The sequence below is a fragment of the Patagioenas fasciata genome, chromosome 11 (assembly GCF_037038585.1).
Source record: "Patagioenas fasciata isolate bPatFas1 chromosome 11, bPatFas1.hap1, whole genome shotgun sequence".
In the NCBI taxonomy this organism is placed as follows: domain Eukaryota; kingdom Metazoa; phylum Chordata; class Aves; order Columbiformes; family Columbidae; genus Patagioenas; species Patagioenas fasciata.
In genome coordinates this window covers 13,405,169-13,428,582 of record NC_092530.1, presented here as the reverse complement: position 1 = coordinate 13,428,582, position 23,414 = coordinate 13,405,169, and the positions used below count along the sequence as shown (strand labels likewise).

The window sequence follows — 23,414 nt, the reverse complement described above, 5'->3', positions numbered from 1 at the left end:
TCAGGGTGTCTAGGGCCATGTCCAACTGAGTTCTGAATGTCCTCCCAGCACATCTGAGAACACACAGCGATGCCAACAGCTGACCTGTGCTACCCTCTGCTTGGGACAGTGACGGGATGAATACAATTAATTACTACTGGGGTTTGTGGTGTTGGTGGGTTTTGAGGTTTTTTTGGAGGGTGGGCAGACTTTTTTTTTTAAATTCTGGCACAGAAAAGAAATGCATCTCATCGTTCAATTCCTATTATGGCTTTTCTCTGGTTTTAGGTCATGACATGTTACTGTGGATTGTCAGCAGAGCTGACTTTACAATATCTTAACATCTGGGTGTACTCGTAAGTATGACCTTTGGTACTATGTGTTGTTTTTATATACCAGAACATTTGTGCCACGTTATTTCTAACATTTATTGATCAACAAAAAAAATTAGAAGTGTGATATACTTTATGCCCATTAACAAACACAAATTCTAATAAACATAGATGAGATCAACACAACTGATGTCCCTAACACCCCTTTGCAGAATTGTGGCATGTGGCATGACAGAAAATTTCAAAGTGAGCCACGCAATGTAATGTATGTACTGAAATTAATGGAGGACTAAGTACTGAGAACACTATCAATCAGCATCACATCAAGCTCCAACAGTATATTTCTATGGGAGATGAACTATTATTTTCAGTTATTGGAGTACCATGATAAAGAACATACCACGATAAAGGAGAAACATAGCTTACCTATTCATTTCTTCAAGGCAGTCTGTTGCAAAGTAGAAGCTCTTTATTTTGGGGTGGCATGCTTTGAAGGCACTATCAAATAAGCACAAAGAATAGGAAAAAACCCCACTTTTATTTCAGTTTCTCTACAAATACACAAGGCTGACCTGCTCTATGATTTTTTAGAATGCTACAGGTTTCAAACACATTTTGAATTTTCAGTCTGATTCTTAATTTATTTAAGTATTAGGTATTTAAGTATCGTTTGGGATCTGGACGTTGGGGATTTCAACTGCAGCACCTCATCTCCATTGGTAATTGTATTTTGCAAATGAAAATAGAGAGTACATGGGAAATCCTGATAGGAAAAAACTTTTTTGATGCCCACTAGATGGCATAAGCTTGTTAATTATATCTACTGAATTTTAAGATGTCAGTGCAAGAGGTTTTTGATCATTATATAACTATAGTTTTAAGTATACTCTGATTAAGTTTATGATTTCTTTTACCCAATTAGTATAATATCGTTTTAGTGTCAAATATACTTTTTACACCCTTTATGCCAGTTGAGTAGCAGCCACTGCAACTGCTCTAGCAAAACAGATGATATCTGGCTGTGGATAAGGAATGTGAAATAGTTTTGTATATGTTTTTATGCACACACACACACATATATTAGAATGGTACATGACACATTGTTAACTACACAGTAATTAACAAATACAACACCTCCTTACAGAAGTCCTTTAGAGAACTTGATTTTTAATACTCAAAATAGAAAGTCGTTACTAAACAAACACTCCTGCATTGTTATACTATTTAAGCATGGCCCACTCTCTTCACAGATGTATTTTTTTGCTGAGATATCAGCACGCTCTGTGCCACATCTCCATTTTCTAGCATTCTATTTGCCCAACCATCTTCCAATTCCGAGATTTAAGTATCGGCTCAAATTGGAGAGGATTATGTGGCGGATCTAAAGATTCTAATCCTCTTGATTAATCCTGTTAGAATATCACATGATAGAGTCTCTGCTTGTAAATAGGATTATTTTCCTAGACAGGAAATTTACATACATAAATGCATTAAAATGCCAATATTGGGGTTTCAAAGTCAACCTTTTAGAAGTTAAAATAAGTCAGAGTTATAAACAACTTAAATTTGGCTCCACTATGCTCTTGTAATGTGATACAATATATGATTACGTATTTGAATATTACCTTCTCGCAGGAACCCTAACTCAATTAAGGTACAGAGTGGACTTGCTGGAGAGGTGAATCAGGATTATGTGACAGATAACTCTATTTTCTGTAGGACTCTTGTCTCAGTTATGGAATTCCTGAATGTGTCATAAAATGCAGAAAAAGCAAGAATCTTTTCAAGGGTAAATCAGTTAAATGCTGCAGATCTTCCTACCTATGCAAAGGAGTTCTCCTGTGCTGCTAAGTCACAGCAGACACATTTAATAATTAGTCACTACATTAATGTGCCTTAATATATTTTTTTTGCCTGGTATTCTGATAATTTAGTGCAGTGCTGAGCACTTACAGCTGCAATAATGTCTTGCGCTGTTATATATTTACATATGCCAAAGAAAACTTTATTTTTATTAAACAGAGATCCCAATTCTGTGGAAACTTTTGATTTAAATGTTTGACAGTTCTGTTTGTCACAAAGATTATTATTATTATGGAATCGTTTAGATAAACGAGCATTAAGAACTGCAGAAAAGTCTCCAAGAAAATAATTCTAGATGTATAGACAAACATGAATAATGCAGAAGAATGATACACGTGTTTTTACCTTTGGCTTGTTCTGGAGGGCTGCAAACTGGATGCAATAATCTAGTTGTGGTGTGATGAGCACCAAGGAAAAGGGAATAATCACTTTGTTCACCTTTTGGCTGCGCAGGAGCTAACGCAGCGCGAGAAGCTGCCAACCCGCTTCCCTGCAGGGCTGCTGGTGCCTCAGGTTTGCTTTGCTGTCTACCAAAACCTTCCAGTCCATTCCAGAAGAAGTAATACAATTTACTGAAACTGTAGCAACTTGTAGGATATAACTTCATGTCTGCCTATACTATATCAATGATGTTTTATATGGAATTCTGACTGCACAGTTTCAATATGAAGCACCAACTGTATGGCATATGATCTCATATATTTAAGACCTAAATTTGCATGAATTGTGCAATGAAAATTTTCAGTAGGTGGAGATTTTTTTAAAGTTCAGGCAAAGCATTAGTTAACAATAATTAATCATAGAATCATTTCAGGATCATCAAGTCCAGCCATAACCAATCCCAACTCTAGTATTAAACCATGTCCCTAAGAACCTTGTTGAAACGCCTTTGAAATCCCTCCAGAGATGGTGAGTCCACCACTGCCCTGGGCAGCCTGTTCCAATGCCTGACAACCCTTTCTGTGAAGAATTTTTTCCTCATATCCAATCTAAACCTTCCCTGGTGCAACTTGAGGCCATTTTCTCTTGTCCTGTCACTTGCTACTCAGGAGAAGAGACCAACATCCTTCTAACTTCTCCAAGGATAGTAAACTCAATCATTTCATGATCACTATACCCAAGGTGACCTCCAACCAACAGGTTGCCCATGAGCCCTTCTCTATCTACAAACATCAGATCCAGTGGGATCTTATAAACATAGTTCTATTAATCTTTAGTCTTGTGAATCAACTTCATCACGGTGCATTATAATTGTCTTCAACAATAACATGCTATTGATGTCATGCCACATCGCACAGACTTAACTAACTAAAATTTCTAATACAGTATTATCATTTTTAATCACAAAGATGCAGGTATTGCGTAAAAGCAGTGGCAAGTTTTTCACTGTGAAGGTAAGAAACCTCCCCTCACAAGGACAAGGTCATTCTACATCCAAATATAGCCTGGAGAGCTAAACCAGTCTCAGATAATGCCATGATTTGTATAATAATCAGGGTATCTTCATTAAATGCATTAGTGAGGCAAATCATCAAACCATACAGAATAATGCGTTCAGTTACTATATATTCTTGTGAAAGCTTGCTTAAGGCTATTTCATTCCATGTATACTGTGGGCATCAGTGACAGTCATTCTATAAAACGACGTTTTCCATCTGATGGAACTGTGGAAAAGACAGATCTATTAATTACTCTAGTACAACTTCAGATTCTTTTGTTCAATCAGGTTTGAATATTTCACATTGATGGCTCTGAAAATAACAGAAATTTGAGGGGAAATCCAAGCTGAGCCCCCAAATGTTCTTGATTTTGCTTTTGAGAGAGTTGAAAGAAAACTAACTCTGTGATTTTAGCTGGACTTCTTTAAGCACTAAAATACTAAGTGTACTTTTCAGGCCATTTTAATTTAAAAACAAATGAAACTACCAAAAAAAAAAAAAAAGTAAGAACTAAGGTTTTTTCCCCTGTCCTTATTATCTCTCATGGTAACTGCTTTATTAACATTTGCATTAATGTTAAAATGGACTCAATCATATAGAAGTGACTAAGAAAACAACCAGGTCTACGTTCTCAGATTTCAAGCTTGCAATGAATTTCAGGTTACATTCCAGCACCTACTAAAACCCACTATTAAATGAACAAGATTTCCTAAACCAGAAAGAAGTGATAACTGATCTTTTACTCCCTCTCTGAAAAGAAGGCAAGAAAATACCAACTGAAATTATTCCCTTAGCTTAGCAGAGAGAACAGAACTTTTCCATAATATGCTGGGTCAAAACGGATATACTGAAATGTGAGCGTAACATGGGATTTACTTTCTCTGCAGTTTTTAGAGGAGCAGGTAAAATAGTGGCCAATGTAAGGTATAGCTTTTCTGATGGTGCAAGTACATAAGTAATAGTGCGTGAAGGAAGAAATCAAAGGGAAATTCATCTCAGCGAACACAGGGAATACTATTAACGTCTTCATTATACATTTACCTCTGTTTGAAAGGATTCAAAGCCTGAAGGTACTCATTTTTTGGTAGTGTGCAAAGTTTTAGTTAATCAGACTTTTTTGCTGTGCATATACCCTACAGAGCTTGTTCTCCAAGAATGTTCTGAGGAAATGTGTTCAAATGCTTCAAGCAAAGCTCTGGAAGCTATTTCTAGTTGTGCACAATGACCTTCTGTTTGATCTTGCTTAATTCACTGAAATTTGCTAAGTGTTTTATATTTTAACAAAAGAATATTATTTTTCCTCTATTTTTGTTCAATATTATTATTAATATCTACTCATTCCTCAGAGGAATTTATAGTGCTCAGTTCATGTTTAATTTCTACAAGGATACACTCAGCTGAAAGGAGTAATAGAAGTATAAATGTAACATCATCTAATTCTCAGACAGACAGTGATAATACCTCCAGAAAAGAACACCCAATTGAAGAGGTTTGATTTTCTGATGAGTTTTCTCTATTGCAATTCATATCTTCAATATTTTTATTGTACACGTGTTCGTAGTAGTGAGACTTGTATTCCTGAGACCAAAACTGCATTTAATCATTGGAAAAGCACACAAAACCACATCAGGATACTTAGTTATAATTAGTTAGAGAGCATCTTTAATGCCATTCTGTGTAGCTCCTCGTAGCAGTGAATTTCAAAAATCCTGATGCAGCATACAGAAGACACATGCAACTAATTGAAGAGATAGCAGCCAAGTGCCGGTCTCAAAGTATTAGGATTGTTCTGTTAAACCTTCTGTCGGACAGCTATGAATTCCAATCCCCACGCTGCTTCCAAGCCATTTCCAATGAGTCTCCGTTATTAAATATGCCTTAAGGGGGGTAAAGCTCAGCATATGCTTTTTAGTGAGAGCATAACGCAGTAGTAGCAACATGCACATAAACAATAATGCAATGTTCATTTTGCATATGGAACCTAAATATTTTAGCGGTTGAGAATAACACAATATCGGGGAAGTAAGCTTCCCCCATAAAGGAGAAAATAGCAAAGGATAGGCAATATAATCATCATGATTTTTTTTATGGTACTTCCTATGGGAATGAAAGTTTCATCTCTTGGCTAACATATTATTTTTTTGCTTTACTTTACTTTGCTAACTGAAGTTGTAACTGAGCTACCTGGAAAGGTGATCAAAGAATTATCCAATTCTTTGTAAGATATTTTATGGAATTTACATTAAGTTGTATCTTTTACAATAAAGACAAACTCTAAAGCTTAAAAAGATCTATTATGTATTATTTACAGCTTTCAAGGTTTTCTGCATACCTTCCTACCCCGGGCTTTACACATTTTCAGTACTCTATATGGTATACTTCCAAGAGCAATCCCTTAATTTATAAACATAATTGACGCATTACTTACTGTTTTCTTCTGCATTCAATTGCTCTATCTATTCTGAACTCAGGTAAACTAATGAATCCTTCTGCTTTTTCATCCTATCAAAAGAGAAGAGAAAGTGATGATGTAGAAGAACAGGGAGTTAAGAGAGAAGTGAGCAGTAGCCATTTGGGTCATATACTAAGAACAACCGTCTAATCAGTTGAAATACCGAACATATTTTCCCCATAATGTTTTTATTTATAAAAATGTATTTACTTTGCTATATAATGCAAATAACTTTCATGAAGTAACTAAACTGACAGTTTCTTAAAGGAGCTGCAGTCATCCTGACTCCCCTTTCTTGAGGATTACAGACAACATTTCAGCACCAAATACAGCAGCTAAAATAGCATTTAACGACATCCACAACTACAGAGAAGAATTCTCAGTTTCTTCTTCATATACTCTGCATTTTAAAACTGTTTTGTGGATGACTTCTCTTAAAGTCACGGTTGTGCAGACCATCTGCTCTGCTGATAATAATTGAGGAGATTCCTACAGCGAGCTCACCAGTGATTAAATGCAAAAGTAATAACTAGGAAGCATCGCTTGCCACTTTTTGCTTCTTATGAAGTAATTTACCAGGAAAAGCAAGGAGACATATTAACACCGGTCAGATTTTTGAAAATCATTAGCAAGTGTACTATGAATTATGGCTTGGCTGTAAACAACAGACTGAAAACCAGTGGGACACACAGTGACAACCACCTTGCATGTAACTGTGTCACACAAAATGTACAACACAAAACCTGAAACAATACTGTTTGGGGCAGAAGTGAGATACTAAAACTGAGAATAATTATACTAGTAAAATTGTCCTCTTGAAGAAAATGGAAAATACATACTAAAATATCAGTAAGCAAAGCGGGCTGTAGGCAGCTTAGATCAGGCACTAAGGCTCAATGCATACCGACGGAAGAACAGTAGTCTAAAGATTTTTGGCTTCTCCCTGCCCCGTTTTTTCCTACAGATACACAGATTGCACAAGTGTAGGCCCAGCGACTTTCAATAACGTTTTGCCAAGAGCAGTGCTGTACACATGAGAAACTGCAAACTCAGACTAATTCAGCAAAAAGCAAGAGGAACATCTGCATAAGAATAGCTTTCAGATAAAGACTTCTTCACATTCAGATTTTCACATCTGCTTCCCATCATGCTGAACTAATGGGAATGGTTACAGTGTACAGATCTTCCCACACTGTGTGTGAACGCTGTGTTAGTCCAAATGAGTAGTACCTGTGCAAAAGTATTAACCACTGACATATTAAGTTCTGGAAGAGTGCCATGAACATCTGCTATTTGGGCATGGAATTCAGAGACTTTAAAAAATGATTTCAATTGAAATATTTCCAGCTACAGTGATCCAGGCCTGGCAATTAAAGTGGCAAGTCACTAACATATCCTACCATGTAGTAAAAATAGTCTTTATTCAAAAGAATTATAAAGCTTAAGGTTTAACTTTGGCTTTCTCCAAATACAGGCTATACTTACATTCTGGTTTGTGTACCAGTACAAGGACGAATCCTTGAGAATAAACCAGTATTTTTTCCATTTCTGCGTGAAATAACCTTTGGCATCTTTTTTCTTCCAGAGCCAGCCTTCGCAGTCTCCGTGCCCCAGGTCTTTGCAGGAAATCCGTCTTCTGCTCCCACTCGTCAGAGAGCTCCCTGAGAACACGGCAATAGTGTGAGACACCTCACTGAATAGAAATACACCACTGATTTTTGATCAAAAATCCTTCAATCCAAATCCTCTCCAGTTTCAGGGAGAGGAGTTTGAATGAACAATTTCCAAATTCGACAATGCTCTGCCATTTTAGTTTCAGCATGAGTACAAAACGAAAAGGTCTGTTTTATGAAATGTTTTATTTTATCTCTAGAGGGTTCATTTTTATCTGATTAAGATGGGTATCATCATTCCAAAGTAAAACTGTGTTCATTGAGCCTTCAATCTGAAATTCAGAGTATCATGTAATCCGTACACAGATGTAAACATGACTTCTGCATATCTTCTGTTACTACTTTTAGCAAAAGAAGGCCTGTCGAATTCTGGCAAATTTTCAACTCAATTTGTATGGTCACTATTTATAGCACATGAAAAAGAAAAATCATCCACCTCCATAAAAATACGCCTTTAGATTTCTTCTATTCTGAATTTAACTGAACAATATTTTAACTTAATCGCATCCTGTTTAAAGGCACAGCACCAGGATTTTGTCATTATTTCAATGCATTCTAACTGAAAGGCTTAAAATTTTAGTGTACCTTGTAAATATCAATAAGAACACTTTTTTCCCTCTCTTTACTATGGTATCATTTTTCCTTAAAATATTACACATTTTTTTCTGTGAAAAAAATGGTGTTTATATTGTTACAAGAATTATATTTGTCCTAAAGCTGTGAAATAGTGAAGACATCTAGGTAACTGCAGAACACCATCCTTTGTTCTGCCACCATTCCACAACCAAATTCTTAACACTTTGTTCCTTTTAGAATAAGATACTGTACTATGTCCTGGTCCAGTTTAAAGCTTATTGTATAAGAAAAGAAAAATGTTCATAGATAAGAGACTAGATCAACAAACAGAATAAAAAGAGCTCTCTAGCCATATACTTTCATATGAATTTATTATGCTGTAATATTTTTCATATGTTCATTGTTTTAACAGTCAAATAGGCCATGGATAGATAAAGAAAGAGAGCAGAAGGAAATGGCAGAATATACAGATGCTACCTTTCTTCCGCTTAAGTCAGAGGAAATTTTACCACCAAGTCTAACAATATTATACCTTATAATGCATTTATTTGGTATTTTAGTTTGGTATTTTACTTTGGTGTTTATTATAAAATTTAAAAACATTTGAATTAGGTTGAACTTTGGCATTTGATCCAGACCATTTATTAACAGAGAAGTCTCATTTTCTAGTTCCAAATGTTAGCTCAAACCAGTTACCTTTTGACCATTTTCTGCTTTTTACCCTGAGGGAAGCGTAGTGGAATGACTGTAAGGAAAAAAAATAATTATGAAAAACCAATGCAGGTAACAGTAGCAACGTGAAACAGCTGGCATTAACTACCATCTCCATTGTTATCTTAGGGTTACTTATCATAGGATCTCATTTTTCTTTTACTACTGTTATAAACTTCATAATGAAAACACCACAGTCCTGAATCTGCCAATTAAAATCCCATTTTCTCAGTTATTAATTACAATTGTAATCAAATCATTAAGGATTATTTGCATGAAAGGTTATGCAATAGTTTGAAAACTAAGGACATAAACTCACATGAATGACCTAATAGAGTCAATGATACTTGAAGTTTGTTGTAAATACACAAGATAGTTATAAAAATATTCATTCAAGAAGAAATATCCACCATAAACATTATATAATCAATGTTTAAAGTCATCCTCAATGACATGTTGAAGTCATGTTCTTTAATTATTTCCAACCATGGGAAGCAGTTACGTTTGTTAGGTTGGTGGGGAAAAAAAAAAGAAAAGAAATTATTTTGTGTCTACATTATAAAATTGTTACAGATTCTTCAGAACAACGTAAAAACAACTTATTATTTAAACCTTTTGAAAACAGGGACCAAAAAGCAAACATACCATGAAGTCCTTATTAACAACCGTGGTACAGCATATTAAATAAGTGTTCAAATGTCACAATACTAAAAAGAGCCGAGGGCTATAATTAAAATAAAAATAATTGAAATTAATATTTAGGCTAACGAAGGATTACAGCTTGAGCACTATGGAAAAACAACAGCTGAAAACAGGACTCCAGCTATTGGAGAGGCCAAGTTTTATCTTAAATGCGAGTGGAGGAGGGGAGAAGTGTTTTGCACACGCACAGCCCTGCGTGTAACCCTCTGCAATTCCACCAATTTACAGCGTTGAGCAGCATGGACATTTTGTAGGGACTTGCAGAAATCAGCAGTTCCTGAGAGAGCCAGCCCAGAGAACACCAGCTTTCTGTGTTGGGTTTGTCTCAGCCTGTTCCCGCAGTACAAATTCTGCCCCAAGATATTGTAATTCTAACAGGTGACAAGCTCTGTAAGTGTATACGCATCAGATCGCTGTAAGACTCTACATATTCTCCATTAACTTGATAGCTGCAAATTTATCTCTTGGTTTGGAGCACTAAAGAAGACAGAGATTAATGCTTGCTCCTGTGCTATAAGAAACACTGTGAAAAACAGTCAGAAAATAACAACCAAAAGTAAGTCTGTGAGAAAGTATTGAAGATGCACAGCGACATTGGTTTTTGCTTTGGTTTTGTTTTTGTTTGTTTGTTTTGGGGTTTTTTGTTTGTTTTTTGATTGATGTACTGTAAGCCACAGCAGCAGTACTGGTCAGTTACACTGTACCAACTGGAGTTCTGTGGTGACTGTGAATTCGATGTTCCGCTTCTTGTATCAAAATGCATTAGGACAGAGGAAGTATCAGTTTCTGAGTCAGAGACCACCCCGTTTGTCCACAATTTAGGCTGAAAAATATAGTGACAAAATAAAACCCTATAATTAAGTTACAGTTTTCACATGTGATTAAATTTAAAAATCTGCAAGAAAATTGGAAGAACTGGAGGATACTGCATTAGGATACTCACCAGAAACTGGAATGCATCATTCAATATAAAAGTTTCCAAAATAATGTAAATACAAGCACAACAAATCAAGTAGAGCTAAAAATATTAGCTCTTCTAAAAACAAAAGTTAATTAGTCTTACTATGTTATGTTTCTGCACACATACAATGGTTTCAAAGCAAGAAAACCAGAGAAAGTGAACTGCTTGCAGTACCTTGGGAATCAGTACTTAATTAGTACTGCTAACTTAGAAAAGTCAAGCTTCATATTCTGAGAGATAAAGGAGCTATTATATAATTAACTTTGTGGTAAACACTAAGAAAGCAGTTGGAGCTTTTACCTTCAAAATGACTCAGAGTTGCTACGGGAAACAGAGAGAACATACTGTGGTGTCAGCGTTGAAGGTCTCATCTCAAAACCACAACACCAAGTCGAATGTTAAACCAAACACGTCTTCCCAGCCCAGCCCAATGAGCAGAACACCACGGCGAAGAAAAAAAAAGTGTGATAGAATTGAATCTGTGCTACACGAAACTAAATTAATGAGACCTCAACATAATCACAGGGTAGTAGTAGGAGTGCTGTCACAGGATCACCAAATGAAAATCTATCCTGCATTTAAAAAATGCCCCAGAGTCCAGAGATTCAGCGACCTGTCAGGATGGTGGAACCGGGCTTATTAGTGCCAACCTGGCTGTGTGTGTCTCTGCTGTTTGAGCCTTAGGAGTTTTTAATGAAAACCATTAACAAGTTCCAAACAGCCATCGGTGCATTCAGTAGCAAAGTACACAAATCACAGGGCACATCGTGCTAATTTCCTCCAACCCTGTGTATTGGATTATTTGCAGGACCAGGATACCACAAGCAGCCTAAGGTCTGAGGCAAGGGAGGGACTGGCAGATCAATAAACACAACTGCAGGTTTTCACAAACCACAGGGAATTTAGTCCTATTTCTTCCACTATTGTCGCTGGTCTTTAGCTTCACTTTGTAAATATTCAGGAGGCAGAATGACATCCAGCAACTTGCAAAAGTTATTTAGCACCTGCCCAGTGAAAAAAACACTAAGTCGGAATGAAGAAATAAGCATTCTATAAATGAAGGTTCTGTTGTTTGTCCTTTGTATGAAAAATTTCCAAAATACTAAGTAATAAAATAATGTCTAGATGTTTTCCATTGGTACCATTTTATGGTACCTTCAAAACTGGTACCATAAAAATATTTGAAAAATTTTTGAAGAAAATCTTAATGCTCTATCTCCCTATCATAGTATTCATACTATTTAAATATTCTAAGTGTTTAGAATTTTCTTTACCTTCAGGACCACCAGAGGTCCCTTTTAAGAATATGAAAATGAATTGAACCATTGGAATTTTTTTTCTTTTTAAGTACATTTATAACTCATTACCTTCCTCATGGATGTGCTTCCTTGACGGTCAATGGCAGAACTTGCATATCTAGGACAGAGAGGAGGAAAGCTGTCAGACAGCTACAGAACAAAATAATCTGAATAAGTAGTGCATATACACACACACTCTCTACGCATTTCCGAATCTATACTTACTGATATAATCACATACAAAAGTTATTTAAAATACAGAACTTAAAACAAGAGACCCTTTGGAAATTTCACTATGCTTTTCAATGAACAGTGCTAATATTATCAAGAAACATAAACCATTCTTAAGAACACATAAATCTGAAAATATCTGGTTCTGATTTAATCACTTGAATCTGATTCAAATACTTGACCCTGGTCAGCTAAGATTCAAAAGCAACCAAACCAATTCCTCCCCTCTAGGGACTAAAGTCTTAGGAGACACAGACCATTGGCAGTCTGCAATCAGGCCTTTGAAAGCTGCTCAAAAGTTGATATCTAATAAAATGTCAGGAACAGGTCCTCTAACATACGAGCTTAATTTCCTTTATTTGGGAAGAGTTTTGTTTCGTTTTTAAGATTTTGTGCCTATCAAATACTTCTCCCCAAATCTAGTTATTCATCAAATATTCAGATCTACGGATCACAGAAGAAATGTTGACCTTTTCTTCTCTTTAGACATGAAAACTCTGTGTGAAAGTGACACAACAAATTAGTTCAGACACAGAGAAATCCTAGTACACTGTCTATTCTGGTTCAAATAATCTGTATCACGTTTGGTTGAGTTATTCCTCACCTTTTTTCTAAGGAAAACAGTTGTTACAGAAGTGAAAGGGAAAAAAGTTAAGGGAGGGGAAAGGCACGTCCAGCAATATGGTTATAATGGCCTAGACCAACACTTTTGAAAATATAGTTGTGCAGAGAATAATTGTACCTTATATGAAAATTCTTAAGGCTGATTCACAAGAACACATACGTAGCAATTTGGATTTATCTACCTGGTCACAGGAATGCATTTTTAACCACCTTGCCTGGATTCATGATCTATATTTAGGTTATTAAAACCTCCATAGCTTATGCAATGTATTCTTGTCACAACAAGTAAATGCTCAGTGCAAATTAATTATTGAGTATTTCGTGGGGAGATCTGAAATCCCGTCTCAGTTCCATGCTGGCTCAGCTGCCAGCTCAGCACTGCGCTACAGGCTATTGATACTTCAAACATCACCCAGCGAGCTCAGATGCATCTGGATGGTTCTGCAGTTGCTGCCATACAGGTGTATCAACACATGCAAAGCCGATAAAACGATGTCAAGACTAAACGTTATTTTCAAAATATTTCTCTCTTCGTAACTCCCGTCATTAAGCACAACTTAAAAAATAAGTAAATAAATAAAATTCCAAAACATGCCACTGTGGACGTGATTGAAACAGATTTTAAGCAGTAACAGTTACAAAGACAAAACGTGTTATGAAAAAGAACCTGAGCAGTATTTTCATGTGGAAACTAAGTGCAAATAGTCACAAAACCTGTTTATTCAACTAGCAGTTGTGCAATGCATGAATGATACAATTCTTCTCTGCCCTTTGTTCCCCTTGCAGGCCTGCGTGGTTGGCTCAGCGGAGGAAGATTTTCAAACCCACGGTCTCCAGAATAGTGTCATGGTTACATTACACATGTGTCTGGAATCTCCAGGTGTCAACCTTTCTTAATACTAGAAAAAAACTTCTCCTAAAGTAAAATGAAGATGAAGATGAAAGAGCACAGCGAACACAGCTAAACATATAGTCAGATGTTTGTTTGCAGAAAAGCCGCTACATGTCCAATGCCCATTACCACTTTCTCATTTGTGAAACAATAACAAAGAGGGTAAACCGCTTCTGATAAAAAAGGAAAATAAATCAGCTGTTTCTTCAGGGAGTGTTTAATTTAGTTTACTTTCCTAGAACCTCAGAACACACACACACACATATGCATATTTAGTGATTCTACCCCCGGTTGCAGATTGTAATTTCTGAAATCATGACACCCGCACAGAAGTGAAGAGTCACAACCTGCCCATGGCTGCCCCACTTTTCCAGCCACAAGAGTGCTGAAAAGTAGAGTTCGGATTTTCTGCATTGGGCAGACAGAGGCAGAGTTTACCATGTGAATGGACAGTATCTTATATCGAGGGTGCACGGATGGTGAAAGTCCAGCCCTGTGCATAGTACTGGGCCAAACACGTGATGTGAATGTGCCAAAGGAGCGCGGAAGAAACCAGTGTTGTAATGCAGAAACACTCGTTTTTTGTTCTGTTTAAGGCTGAAAAAAAAAAAGCTGCTAGACTTGCTTTACGTTTGACTAATTTGAAGAGTTTAGAGAGCTAGATATTCATAGTAACATTCTGTAGTCTCAAGTTTCTCACGCAGCTGCTAGTGTTTTTGGTAAATATTCCCTGCAGCTTGTGGCACATTCTACTATGTGCAAGAAGCATCTTCTGGTTTTAGGCTTTTTTTTTTTCCTCTTAAAAAAAAAAGATGAAATTACATCATGGAAATTGCACAGTCGACTGTACAGTTAATGCAGACAAAGCTATTTCATCCAAATATGTGAATCTATCTAAAGAGTTTGTCTCCAGCTCCACACAACCTAACTATATGTGATTAAAACTTTCTACCAGTGCCCATCTCAGATGATTGTACGTTGAAATATTTTTATTTAGGTCATTTAAGCCCCTTGAACGAAGGTTATTAGGAGCAAGAGGTAATAATTCTGCCTCTTGTATAAACATTTTTTCAACATATTGAAAGTATGTAACATGGTCATGTTTTGGACCTGAAATTTAAAATGTGTGGGAGAAGGATTAAGAAAGGGAGAGTCATTCTATAAAAGGATATAAAAGAATAGCCTTTTGCTATGAAAGTTTGCCAAAATTTCATCAAGCCTTATGTCCCTGGAAAACATCTCTTGGCAAATGTCCAGTAGAGACTTGTTTCCTGTCCACCAAGGATGTTCCATCTGGATGGTAACGTCCCTGTCAAACTGAGCATGTGCAACCCATTCCGAATAACTTTTTGTGCTTTGCTCTGGGAAGAGTAAAATTCCTCTGCAATTCTTCTTTGTGACTGCAAGAAACTATGGGTGTGGAGAAGGAAGACAAAAGAGGGTGAGAAGTATGACTTTTTTGGGTCTGTGGTTTCTTTCTGCAGCAGAAAGTCAGGTAAGAAAGACCTGAGGGAGGGAGGGATAAAAATTAAGGAGAAACAAGTATGAGGGTAGAAAGGGGCAACAGGACCTGGCATGACAGATCTGGGAGACTAAGTGAAAACAGCAAAGACATAAGATTACAGAAAAAAGTGACGAATACTCCAATATAAGAGGTAAGACCAAAAGGTGAAATCCAGTTGTTGCTTAAAAAAAGAGACTGACGATGAGACACTTTTTCCCCGCACGTAGCTCCTGCCCCATACAAGGTGGATGCTGCTTTGGCTCTGAATTGGGATTCAACGCTAAGTGGGACTACACTTGATTGCAAAAATAAGAATCAATTTTTAGTTGAGTTAGTGGAGGATGAAGTAATGAACTACTACAGTGGTGGCAATGGAGAGGCAATGGACAAGACTCTCTTTTATAAGATGAAGTAGAATTTTGCCCTAGAAAAACTGTTTTTGACTCCATCTTTAGCTCACTTTGGCCTGTGATAGCAGCGCTACTCGGTTCTGCCAAATGCCATTTTAAACATGCACAGCATCCTGCGTTTGTGGAAACATCCCTAAATTCTGACTTACAACTGCCTTTGAAATGAACTGCGATGTAAGAGCTCAAAATGCTGAGAATCCTGAAAAATGAGATAGAAACTGACTTGTGCTTGGTGATCAGCAGCTAAGGTTGTTGTACCTAAGACTTCTAACTGTAATGGAGTGGTATTTATACCACTGGAAAAAATAATCATCAATTGTAAATCCTTTGGTGGAAGCACTCGAACTGTAATTAATTATTTTATATTCAGTGCATGCTTTAGCTTCTTAAATAGGTTTAGGCCATATAGAGGATGAAAAGATGTAAAAAGGAATGATTAGCCATATTAACAGATTCAAATGATGCTAAATTATGATGTTCTATAATACCCAAGTATCTGCTATTTGAAACATATTCTTTTAATATGACTTATTGGATGCAACTAGAATAGGAACATACTTCATCAGATAAACTGCAAAGGAAAGAAAGAGAAAATCACTATTTTATTCATTAGAATTAGGTGACTAAATTCAACTGCAAGGGACAAACTGAAGCCCTCATTCTTAGTATTTGTCAATTAGCAGCCACAAATAAACAGTAACTTTTGTACAGACTGAATTAGCATGTAGATGTTCATTGAAAAATTGCGCCTGTCACTTCCAAAAGATCATGCTAGACATGCATTATGCTCTTCACACTCGGTGATTACGAAATACTAAATTTTAAAAGTAAAGAAAAAAAAACGGGGGAAAACATCATCTACTTTGTAGTAGTATATTTCCCCTTGCCCCGTAATTTTTAATTAAGTTATATCTGAAATATTTTTTCAACCTTTGTAATTATTTATATTTAATGTTAGTGAATGAAAGATATGGCATTTAGTAAATGTTATTAAAGCCAGTATCACTGAAAATTTATCCCTCAAATATTGCAACTAAATTTCTAAAAGTAAACAAGTGAATGTAATTCATAGATAATGTATATATTTAAATACAGAATAACAGAAATAATTACCTTTCAGTATCTCCACTCACTGTTTCCCCTGCTCTCTGTAGAAGAAAAACAAATAGCGTTAAGCACGACTCAAGACTGTACTTCCTTCGTGCACTCAACGGAGCAGTGTCTGCAGCGAAAGAAGTCACAGGCGTAAACCACAGCAATCATTCTGTACCTCTAAGGAAAAGGAAATGGAAAATTGGTTTCAATTTCTAACTAAATGTTATTTCACAATAAAAATCATATTTAAAGCAACTTACATCTGCACTTACGGTTTCAGCTGCTGGATAATTGTGATCAAAGCTGTTTAAGATAAGAAGGGAGCTAAAAATTTGTTAGAATGTCAATGGTTGCAAAAATGTTAGTATTTGAAAGGGAGTCTGTTGAAGTGTAAAGGACAAATATTACAATATAGAATACAGAATTTCAGAAGGATGAACTGCAGAGGATTTTAAGAGCAATGATGAACCTGTTATCAAAATTTTCTTTGATACCATACTTATATAGCTTTACCCAACTTGAGATGCTACACTGGTTATTCCTCTGAGGTTTAATGTGTATTTGTTTATAAACACAGAAACCTGCACTTGAAAAATCTTTGACTACATGCTTCGCGAATAATCAAATAGGAGACAGATTGTTTTTTGGAAGGATAGTGCTTGTGTTTTAATCTCACAACTTTAGCCGTCCCATAGGATGTCTAATCACACACTACTCGGAGCACAAACTGCACTGCATGTTGCAGGCGTAGCAGGCAGGAAGTCTGCTGGATCCGCACAACCACACGGCTGCAATGCGGGGATGTTCTAACACCACGTGTTTCTCAGAAAGCTGTAAAACGTTCAGGGGACAAATACACCATTTGCCACCTCCTTCCTTCGCATATCCCCTGTTGTGTCCACACACAGAATCATTTAGCGTCTTTTACCACACCCCTTCTACTATAGATGGCAGATGATTTGCCACTTGAAGCAGGCAAAAAAACCCAAACCCTTAATGATCAAGTTACCCTCGTAAAAACTAACTTTGGAAGAGATTGATGATACTACAGTAATATTAAAACATCTGAGGAGACTTGTTTGTTACCTGCTTGCATCTAATAAGATTAGACTAGTTATCCAACCTAAGATCAGAAAGACATTGCTCCCAGAGCAGGACCATGTTGCTCTACACAACTACTTTTTCTTCTTTTCTCTCAAACATTAAGCATAAGTTATCAAAATCATTCCTTATATCCAAAGCAGAATCAGCCTGCCACTGGAACATGTTGAACACACACTAGGATTATTAATGGCAAAGATTTATTTCCAAACTATCAAGCACAGGGAGGTACTGACAATCTACACCTAGTCAAAAGTGAATCACTAAAATCAGTACACGAGGTTTCATAATGATTATCGTAACGATCCTAGGGCTGAAAATGAAGAATAGTGAGCGCTCTGCCGGATTTTGCAGCTGGTACGTTCTGTGACGTGCTTGTGTTCTGAATAAAACATTGCCACACTCAACCCACACACAGGCCAGAGAACATGTCACGGCAAAACCATCCACAACACCACATGAGTGGAGCACATTTAAATGATTTCAATTCAATAGGCTTTCCTGTCTCCTACCTGACATAAGAATTAGAATGCTACATATTTCACAAGTAACTCTTGTTGCTGCATTAAATACTATTTACTGCTAAAACAAACAAACAAACACACAGTCTTTTACTTGTTCTGGGAATTAATTCAGCTAATACATCCTAGCAAACAGGAGTATCAAAGGTTGTCACCATCCAAATAAGAGAACTTAGCTGGTGAAAATAATGAAATTTTGCCCCTACACATAAAAGCAAGGAGTTCTCCTACATACTTTGCTGAAACCAGGCAAAGGTAGGAGCTTCCCGTTGAGTAACTGAGTACACAAAATTGTAACAGGCTTTCCTGAGAGCTATAAACAACTTAATCCCCCTTAGAATACACTGAAATCTAGTCTAAAGAACCTACAAAAATGAAAATACACCATGTAGAAATATTCATATTTTCTTGAAGCAGACTGTACAAGATAACAACATACACCTACAGCAAAATATCTGTTTGAAGAGCTTCAGTAAAATGCTGCATAAATGTCGGATTTCTGCTGCTGTCAATGCACTGTGAGATATGAATGAACCAATCTGATCGTCCCTGAAAATTCTGTGGACAGCCTAGAAAATATTGTGTGGCCAACCAAGTAAAAGAACTTTGACAGCAGGACTACCCATGACACTGTCATAAAAATAACATTTATTCATACTAGAAGGCTCAAAGATTTTCATCTCCTATCCCTCTGCCTTCTAGTGTTTCTAATTTTAGCAACTAAAAGCGGGAAAAAATAATTTAATCAGTTCAAGTGTTAATTAGGAGAAGCCTTTCTTTTCTGCTCCCGAAGTAAAAGCAAAGTGTTTTCCACATCAGGGTTTATTCACTGTCTCTCCCAAATGTGACAAAGCTGTTCACACTGCACTGGCCATCACCTTTTCATCACCTTTAGCACAAATTTTTGATACCACTACAGAACTAGCCCAGTTACTTATTTCCTTCCAAACACGCACATAGAACAGCTATATCAGGGCCGATCACCTTCATCGTGGTTCTGAGATTCCTTTTGATCAGATATATTCCATTAGTACAACTATAAACAACTGTTTGGATATTGTGAACTCGCATATATTAGACTGAAAAAGACATACCAGAGTGAAATGTGCTTCTGTTCATAAAACATGGGATTTTTTTAGAGGTCTTTCTTTCAACATCACTAATTATTTTGCATTGATGAGCACTAGTTTATTGAACAATGTAATCTAGTTAACTAAAGAGTAGTCTGTACTAGGGAAATTTTACAATGGTTCTACAATACTGGGAAAAAGTATGAGTTAGCCATTTACCTACTCCTAAATTATGCAAATTGTACCTGATTATTAGTTCACTGCATTTAGAAGAGAGCAAAGAAGAATATCTGCATGAATACGGAGATGGAGAAAGCAGCTGATATAAGTACTTGAAAGATTTTAAATATAATCACAATGCTAGCAACCAAACACATTTATGACCTTTTTTATCAATACGTAGTTTATTAAGAAAAAAATCTCTGTTCCTGACCGACTCATTAATGACTTACATATTATTACCAGTATGGACATTAGGGATTACTACAGATTTATGTACGCGTTCATATGTATGACTTTATACTTGACTGAATTTTTATCCCCAAAGAAGCTATCATTGAAGTACAATCTAATTCCCGGCTTGAAATACCAACCTTATAATAGGATTTGTAATAGCGTATATGGAAGAAACCCAAACACTGACATTTCTATACATGTGTCAATATAGCTCTAATTAATTCCCTTGTGCAATTGTAATTATATGCACAGATACAACACTGACAATGACTTCTATGGAGTAGATTATCTGCAATTTCAGCAACCCTATAAGTCTTTTATTTGAGCGGCTGCTTCTCAACAGTGTTATGTTCCTGTTAAGGGAAATTGCTGAATCCTTGATCCCAGAATAAAACTTTACTTCATCTTACTAAAAGGCCACTTTCATGACTAGTAGACATGTGGGAGGCTCAGGAGGCACAAGTCTTGTCGTGCTGTCACAGTCTATAAAGCACAAATTCTGTGAAATTCAGGTCACTGGCACCTATCAGCCTTCTTTAGAGTCAGCCTCACATTTGTGTAGCTCTAGGGATTTTAGTGGATCTACTTTTGACTTACACAAGTAGAAACAACAGGACAATAAGGCCTATGCAGTCTAACAAGCAGATCTGATGATCTCCTCCCAAAGCAAATTCTGTAGAAACTGCTATTTAACTGAAATTTCTAACAACAAAACATTGTTTCCTTGAGTTGGGATTTCATAATAAAAAGAAGTATTTTCTCCTAAGGAGTAAAGAAAGTACATAAGTCACAGAAAACAAAAGAAGGCTGAAGTGCAGAAATAGTGTGAAAACATTCAAAACTCATTGTTTATTTGTTGCTTACTGGTGGAAGATACTAAAACAGTTGGTAATGAAACTAGAATAGCTTGATTTTGAGACTTTGTAATCTCAATGGTCAAATGCAATCTATTAATTCCATTGAGATATGTCTTTAATTCAGATGCAAAAAAGATTTTTTTTTACCTTTGTTACAAAATACTGTCTTCTTTTATACTCAGATGTTGAATTCCCTACAAAAGTGTTTTCTTCTCCTGCTTCCTTAACTCACATATTCATTATCCTGAGCATTTCCTTACATTATGTTTGTTCAAAAGTGAAACAGTCGCCTTGCTGCCAGGGGCTTTACTTTTCTCTCTAGCTCAGTGAGCTGAAGTTTAACCCATCGAATACACTTGCAAAATCATTGTGCTCAGCTAAAAACGAAAACAGCCTTTGAGGTTTTTCTTCCACTCTTGTTGAAGGGAGAGATAATAGAGACAGGAAATAATCTCATGCAAGCTGCATCCACGTATAGTTCAGAGGTACTCAGCTTTTATACTGGAAAAAAGCAAGATGACAAGTGAGAAAATTAGCTAATGACAGAAGGAAAATCTCCATGCAGAATTTTGAATCAAGTGGTACATTATTGAACATTATGTCAGTACACAGTAGGTAACAGAGAAAGCAGCAACATTTTTTAAAAATGGAAGTTCCATTTTTGGAAAAACGTTACATCCAAAAGCCTCTTATTTGCTTTGCTGTAAAGCATCCTAATATAACTATCAGTTTAAAGAATTCAAAACAAACAAGGTAGCCCAACCCTTTGGAAACAAGCAGCTTGTCTCGGGGTTAAATTGCTGAAGCAGGTGTCACAGGGCAGTACAAATACCTCAGCCCTGACCACTGCAGGCTGTTCAACACTCAGTTCCAGGCTCTCTCCCGAAATCCTGTGCGACTGCAGCCCAAACAGGTCCACAACAAGTAATGGAGATGCTGCACCTGGGCTGAGCTGCACAGCGCTCTGCAGGGACAGGTGGACCCACCGCACCCGCATCCAGGTGCAGCACAGTATTATATACATACATAATATATAAAGATAGTATTATAATATTTCAGAACTAAGTTCAACTGATTTCTAGGGTGCTTCTGGATCTGACAAGGTACATCTGAAACCAGCGTTGGTTTGTGCTGTGCAGACACTTGAGCTAAATTGAGTCTAACTTAGAGAGCCTATATGTGGTTTTCATTTTGCGTAATAGGCTGAGTAGAAAGGCTACCAAAAGTTCAGATTTAATGGTAATTTCACTTCTTTAGTGCAGTGGAACTCACTGGCAAAACTTTTCAGTATATGACAGAACTAACTTTGTGGAATGAATTGCTCAGGACTAAAACCCAACACAAATCCAGTTGCCTTCTTGCTTCTCCTTACTGCAAATAAGTGTTATTCATAGAAACCAAGGACAGTCATAGTTTATTTCCCTTTATTTTCCCTTGTACTGTAAAATGCCATTTCCCTGTTGAACTATTTAGAGATTAATGAAGAGTTTAGTTTTGAGAATCATGTCTGAACAGAACTGTAAATAAATACATTACTGGACATTGCTATGGAGGACTCTGTCTTATAGTCCTAGCTAGATAGATGTAGACACTAATGGCACAGTAGAAATGCAAAATAAACTTATAATCAATATAATCAAACAGAATCAGTTTGAAGCTACAGAAGCTAGAAAGACTTCTATTAGCTCTTCTGAGCAGCTAGATTCCACATAATCATCCTCAGAGCAATTTTTCAACATACCTGCAAGGTAGGGAAAGAAGCTTTGCCGTATTACAGGTACATAAATAAAAAGCAAAGATATAATTTATTCGGCAACTGAGAAAGGAAATAAAACTCTCAAGAAAGTAATTCTCTTCCTTGACAGTACAGTTTTGTTTCTTCCTGCAAAACCAAAAATACAAGCACTTTTCCTACAAAATTGGCAATAAGACGACTCCTTCAGTTCTATGGAGCTGAATACATATGATTGCCCCAGACTATCTTAATCATTTTACTTATCACAGTAGTCCTCAGATTGCTTATCATCCCAAAAAAGTGTCTGGAACATCTGGCACATCCCAGCATGGATGTATTACAGAAAAACCAGACCTATATTGGTTTTGCACACATTTTAGTTCTCAGCATGTACCATTAAACTTTATGTCGTTTGTCAAGCTGCCTTCTGCAGCTCCAAGAACATTTAAATAGTATTTCCATCACTCTGGGCTAAAAGGCTTGCATTAGCAACTTCCTGGCAGCAGCAGAAAGAAAATAAAAAGCAAGTTAAACAAGTGTTGTGAAACGATGACTAAACCTAAACTACTACAGTGCTTCAAGTAATCTTTAAAATAAAAAGTGACTGCTGCCATAACATTCTCAATGACTGCCCTAAAGCAGCCATTATTTATTTCTTTTTTACTATGTAGGGAGTTTTCCAAATGAAAGAATCTATCTTAAACTTCATTAAAAATTAAGTCTGTTCTACACACTAAATTCTAATTCACAAAAAAATAAGAAGATTCAATAGTTTGTAATCCAATTTCTTAATATATGATACTACAAAACAAAATACCCAATTACTTTGTAGATAATAGGCCCAGAACATTTATTGCCAAGTAAAACCAGATGAGAGATCGTTATCTTATTTGAGAATTTAATGTAGTAGCCAGCAAATTAAATTTCAGAGC

General features: G+C 36.4%; 1 protein-coding gene across 1 annotated transcript in view; it reads right to left on the bottom strand.

Moving 5' to 3' along the window:
• Window positions 1–23,414, bottom strand: part of LOC136106224 (connector enhancer of kinase suppressor of ras 2-like) — a 171,911-nt gene that overhangs the window by 18,675 nt on the left and 129,822 nt on the right. Inside the window, exons 14-19 of the mRNA XM_065846445.2 lie at window positions 16,761–16,795; window positions 12,056–12,104; window positions 9,011–9,059; window positions 7,551–7,726; window positions 6,042–6,115; window positions 738–809 (exon numbers count right to left, since the gene is read on the bottom strand). Of these exons, the coding sequence (XP_065702517.2) occupies window positions 738–809; window positions 6,042–6,115; window positions 7,551–7,726; window positions 9,011–9,059; window positions 12,056–12,104; window positions 16,761–16,795 (455 nt within the window). The remainder of the gene's footprint in view (window positions 1–737; window positions 810–6,041; window positions 6,116–7,550; window positions 7,727–9,010; window positions 9,060–12,055; window positions 12,105–16,760; window positions 16,796–23,414) is intronic.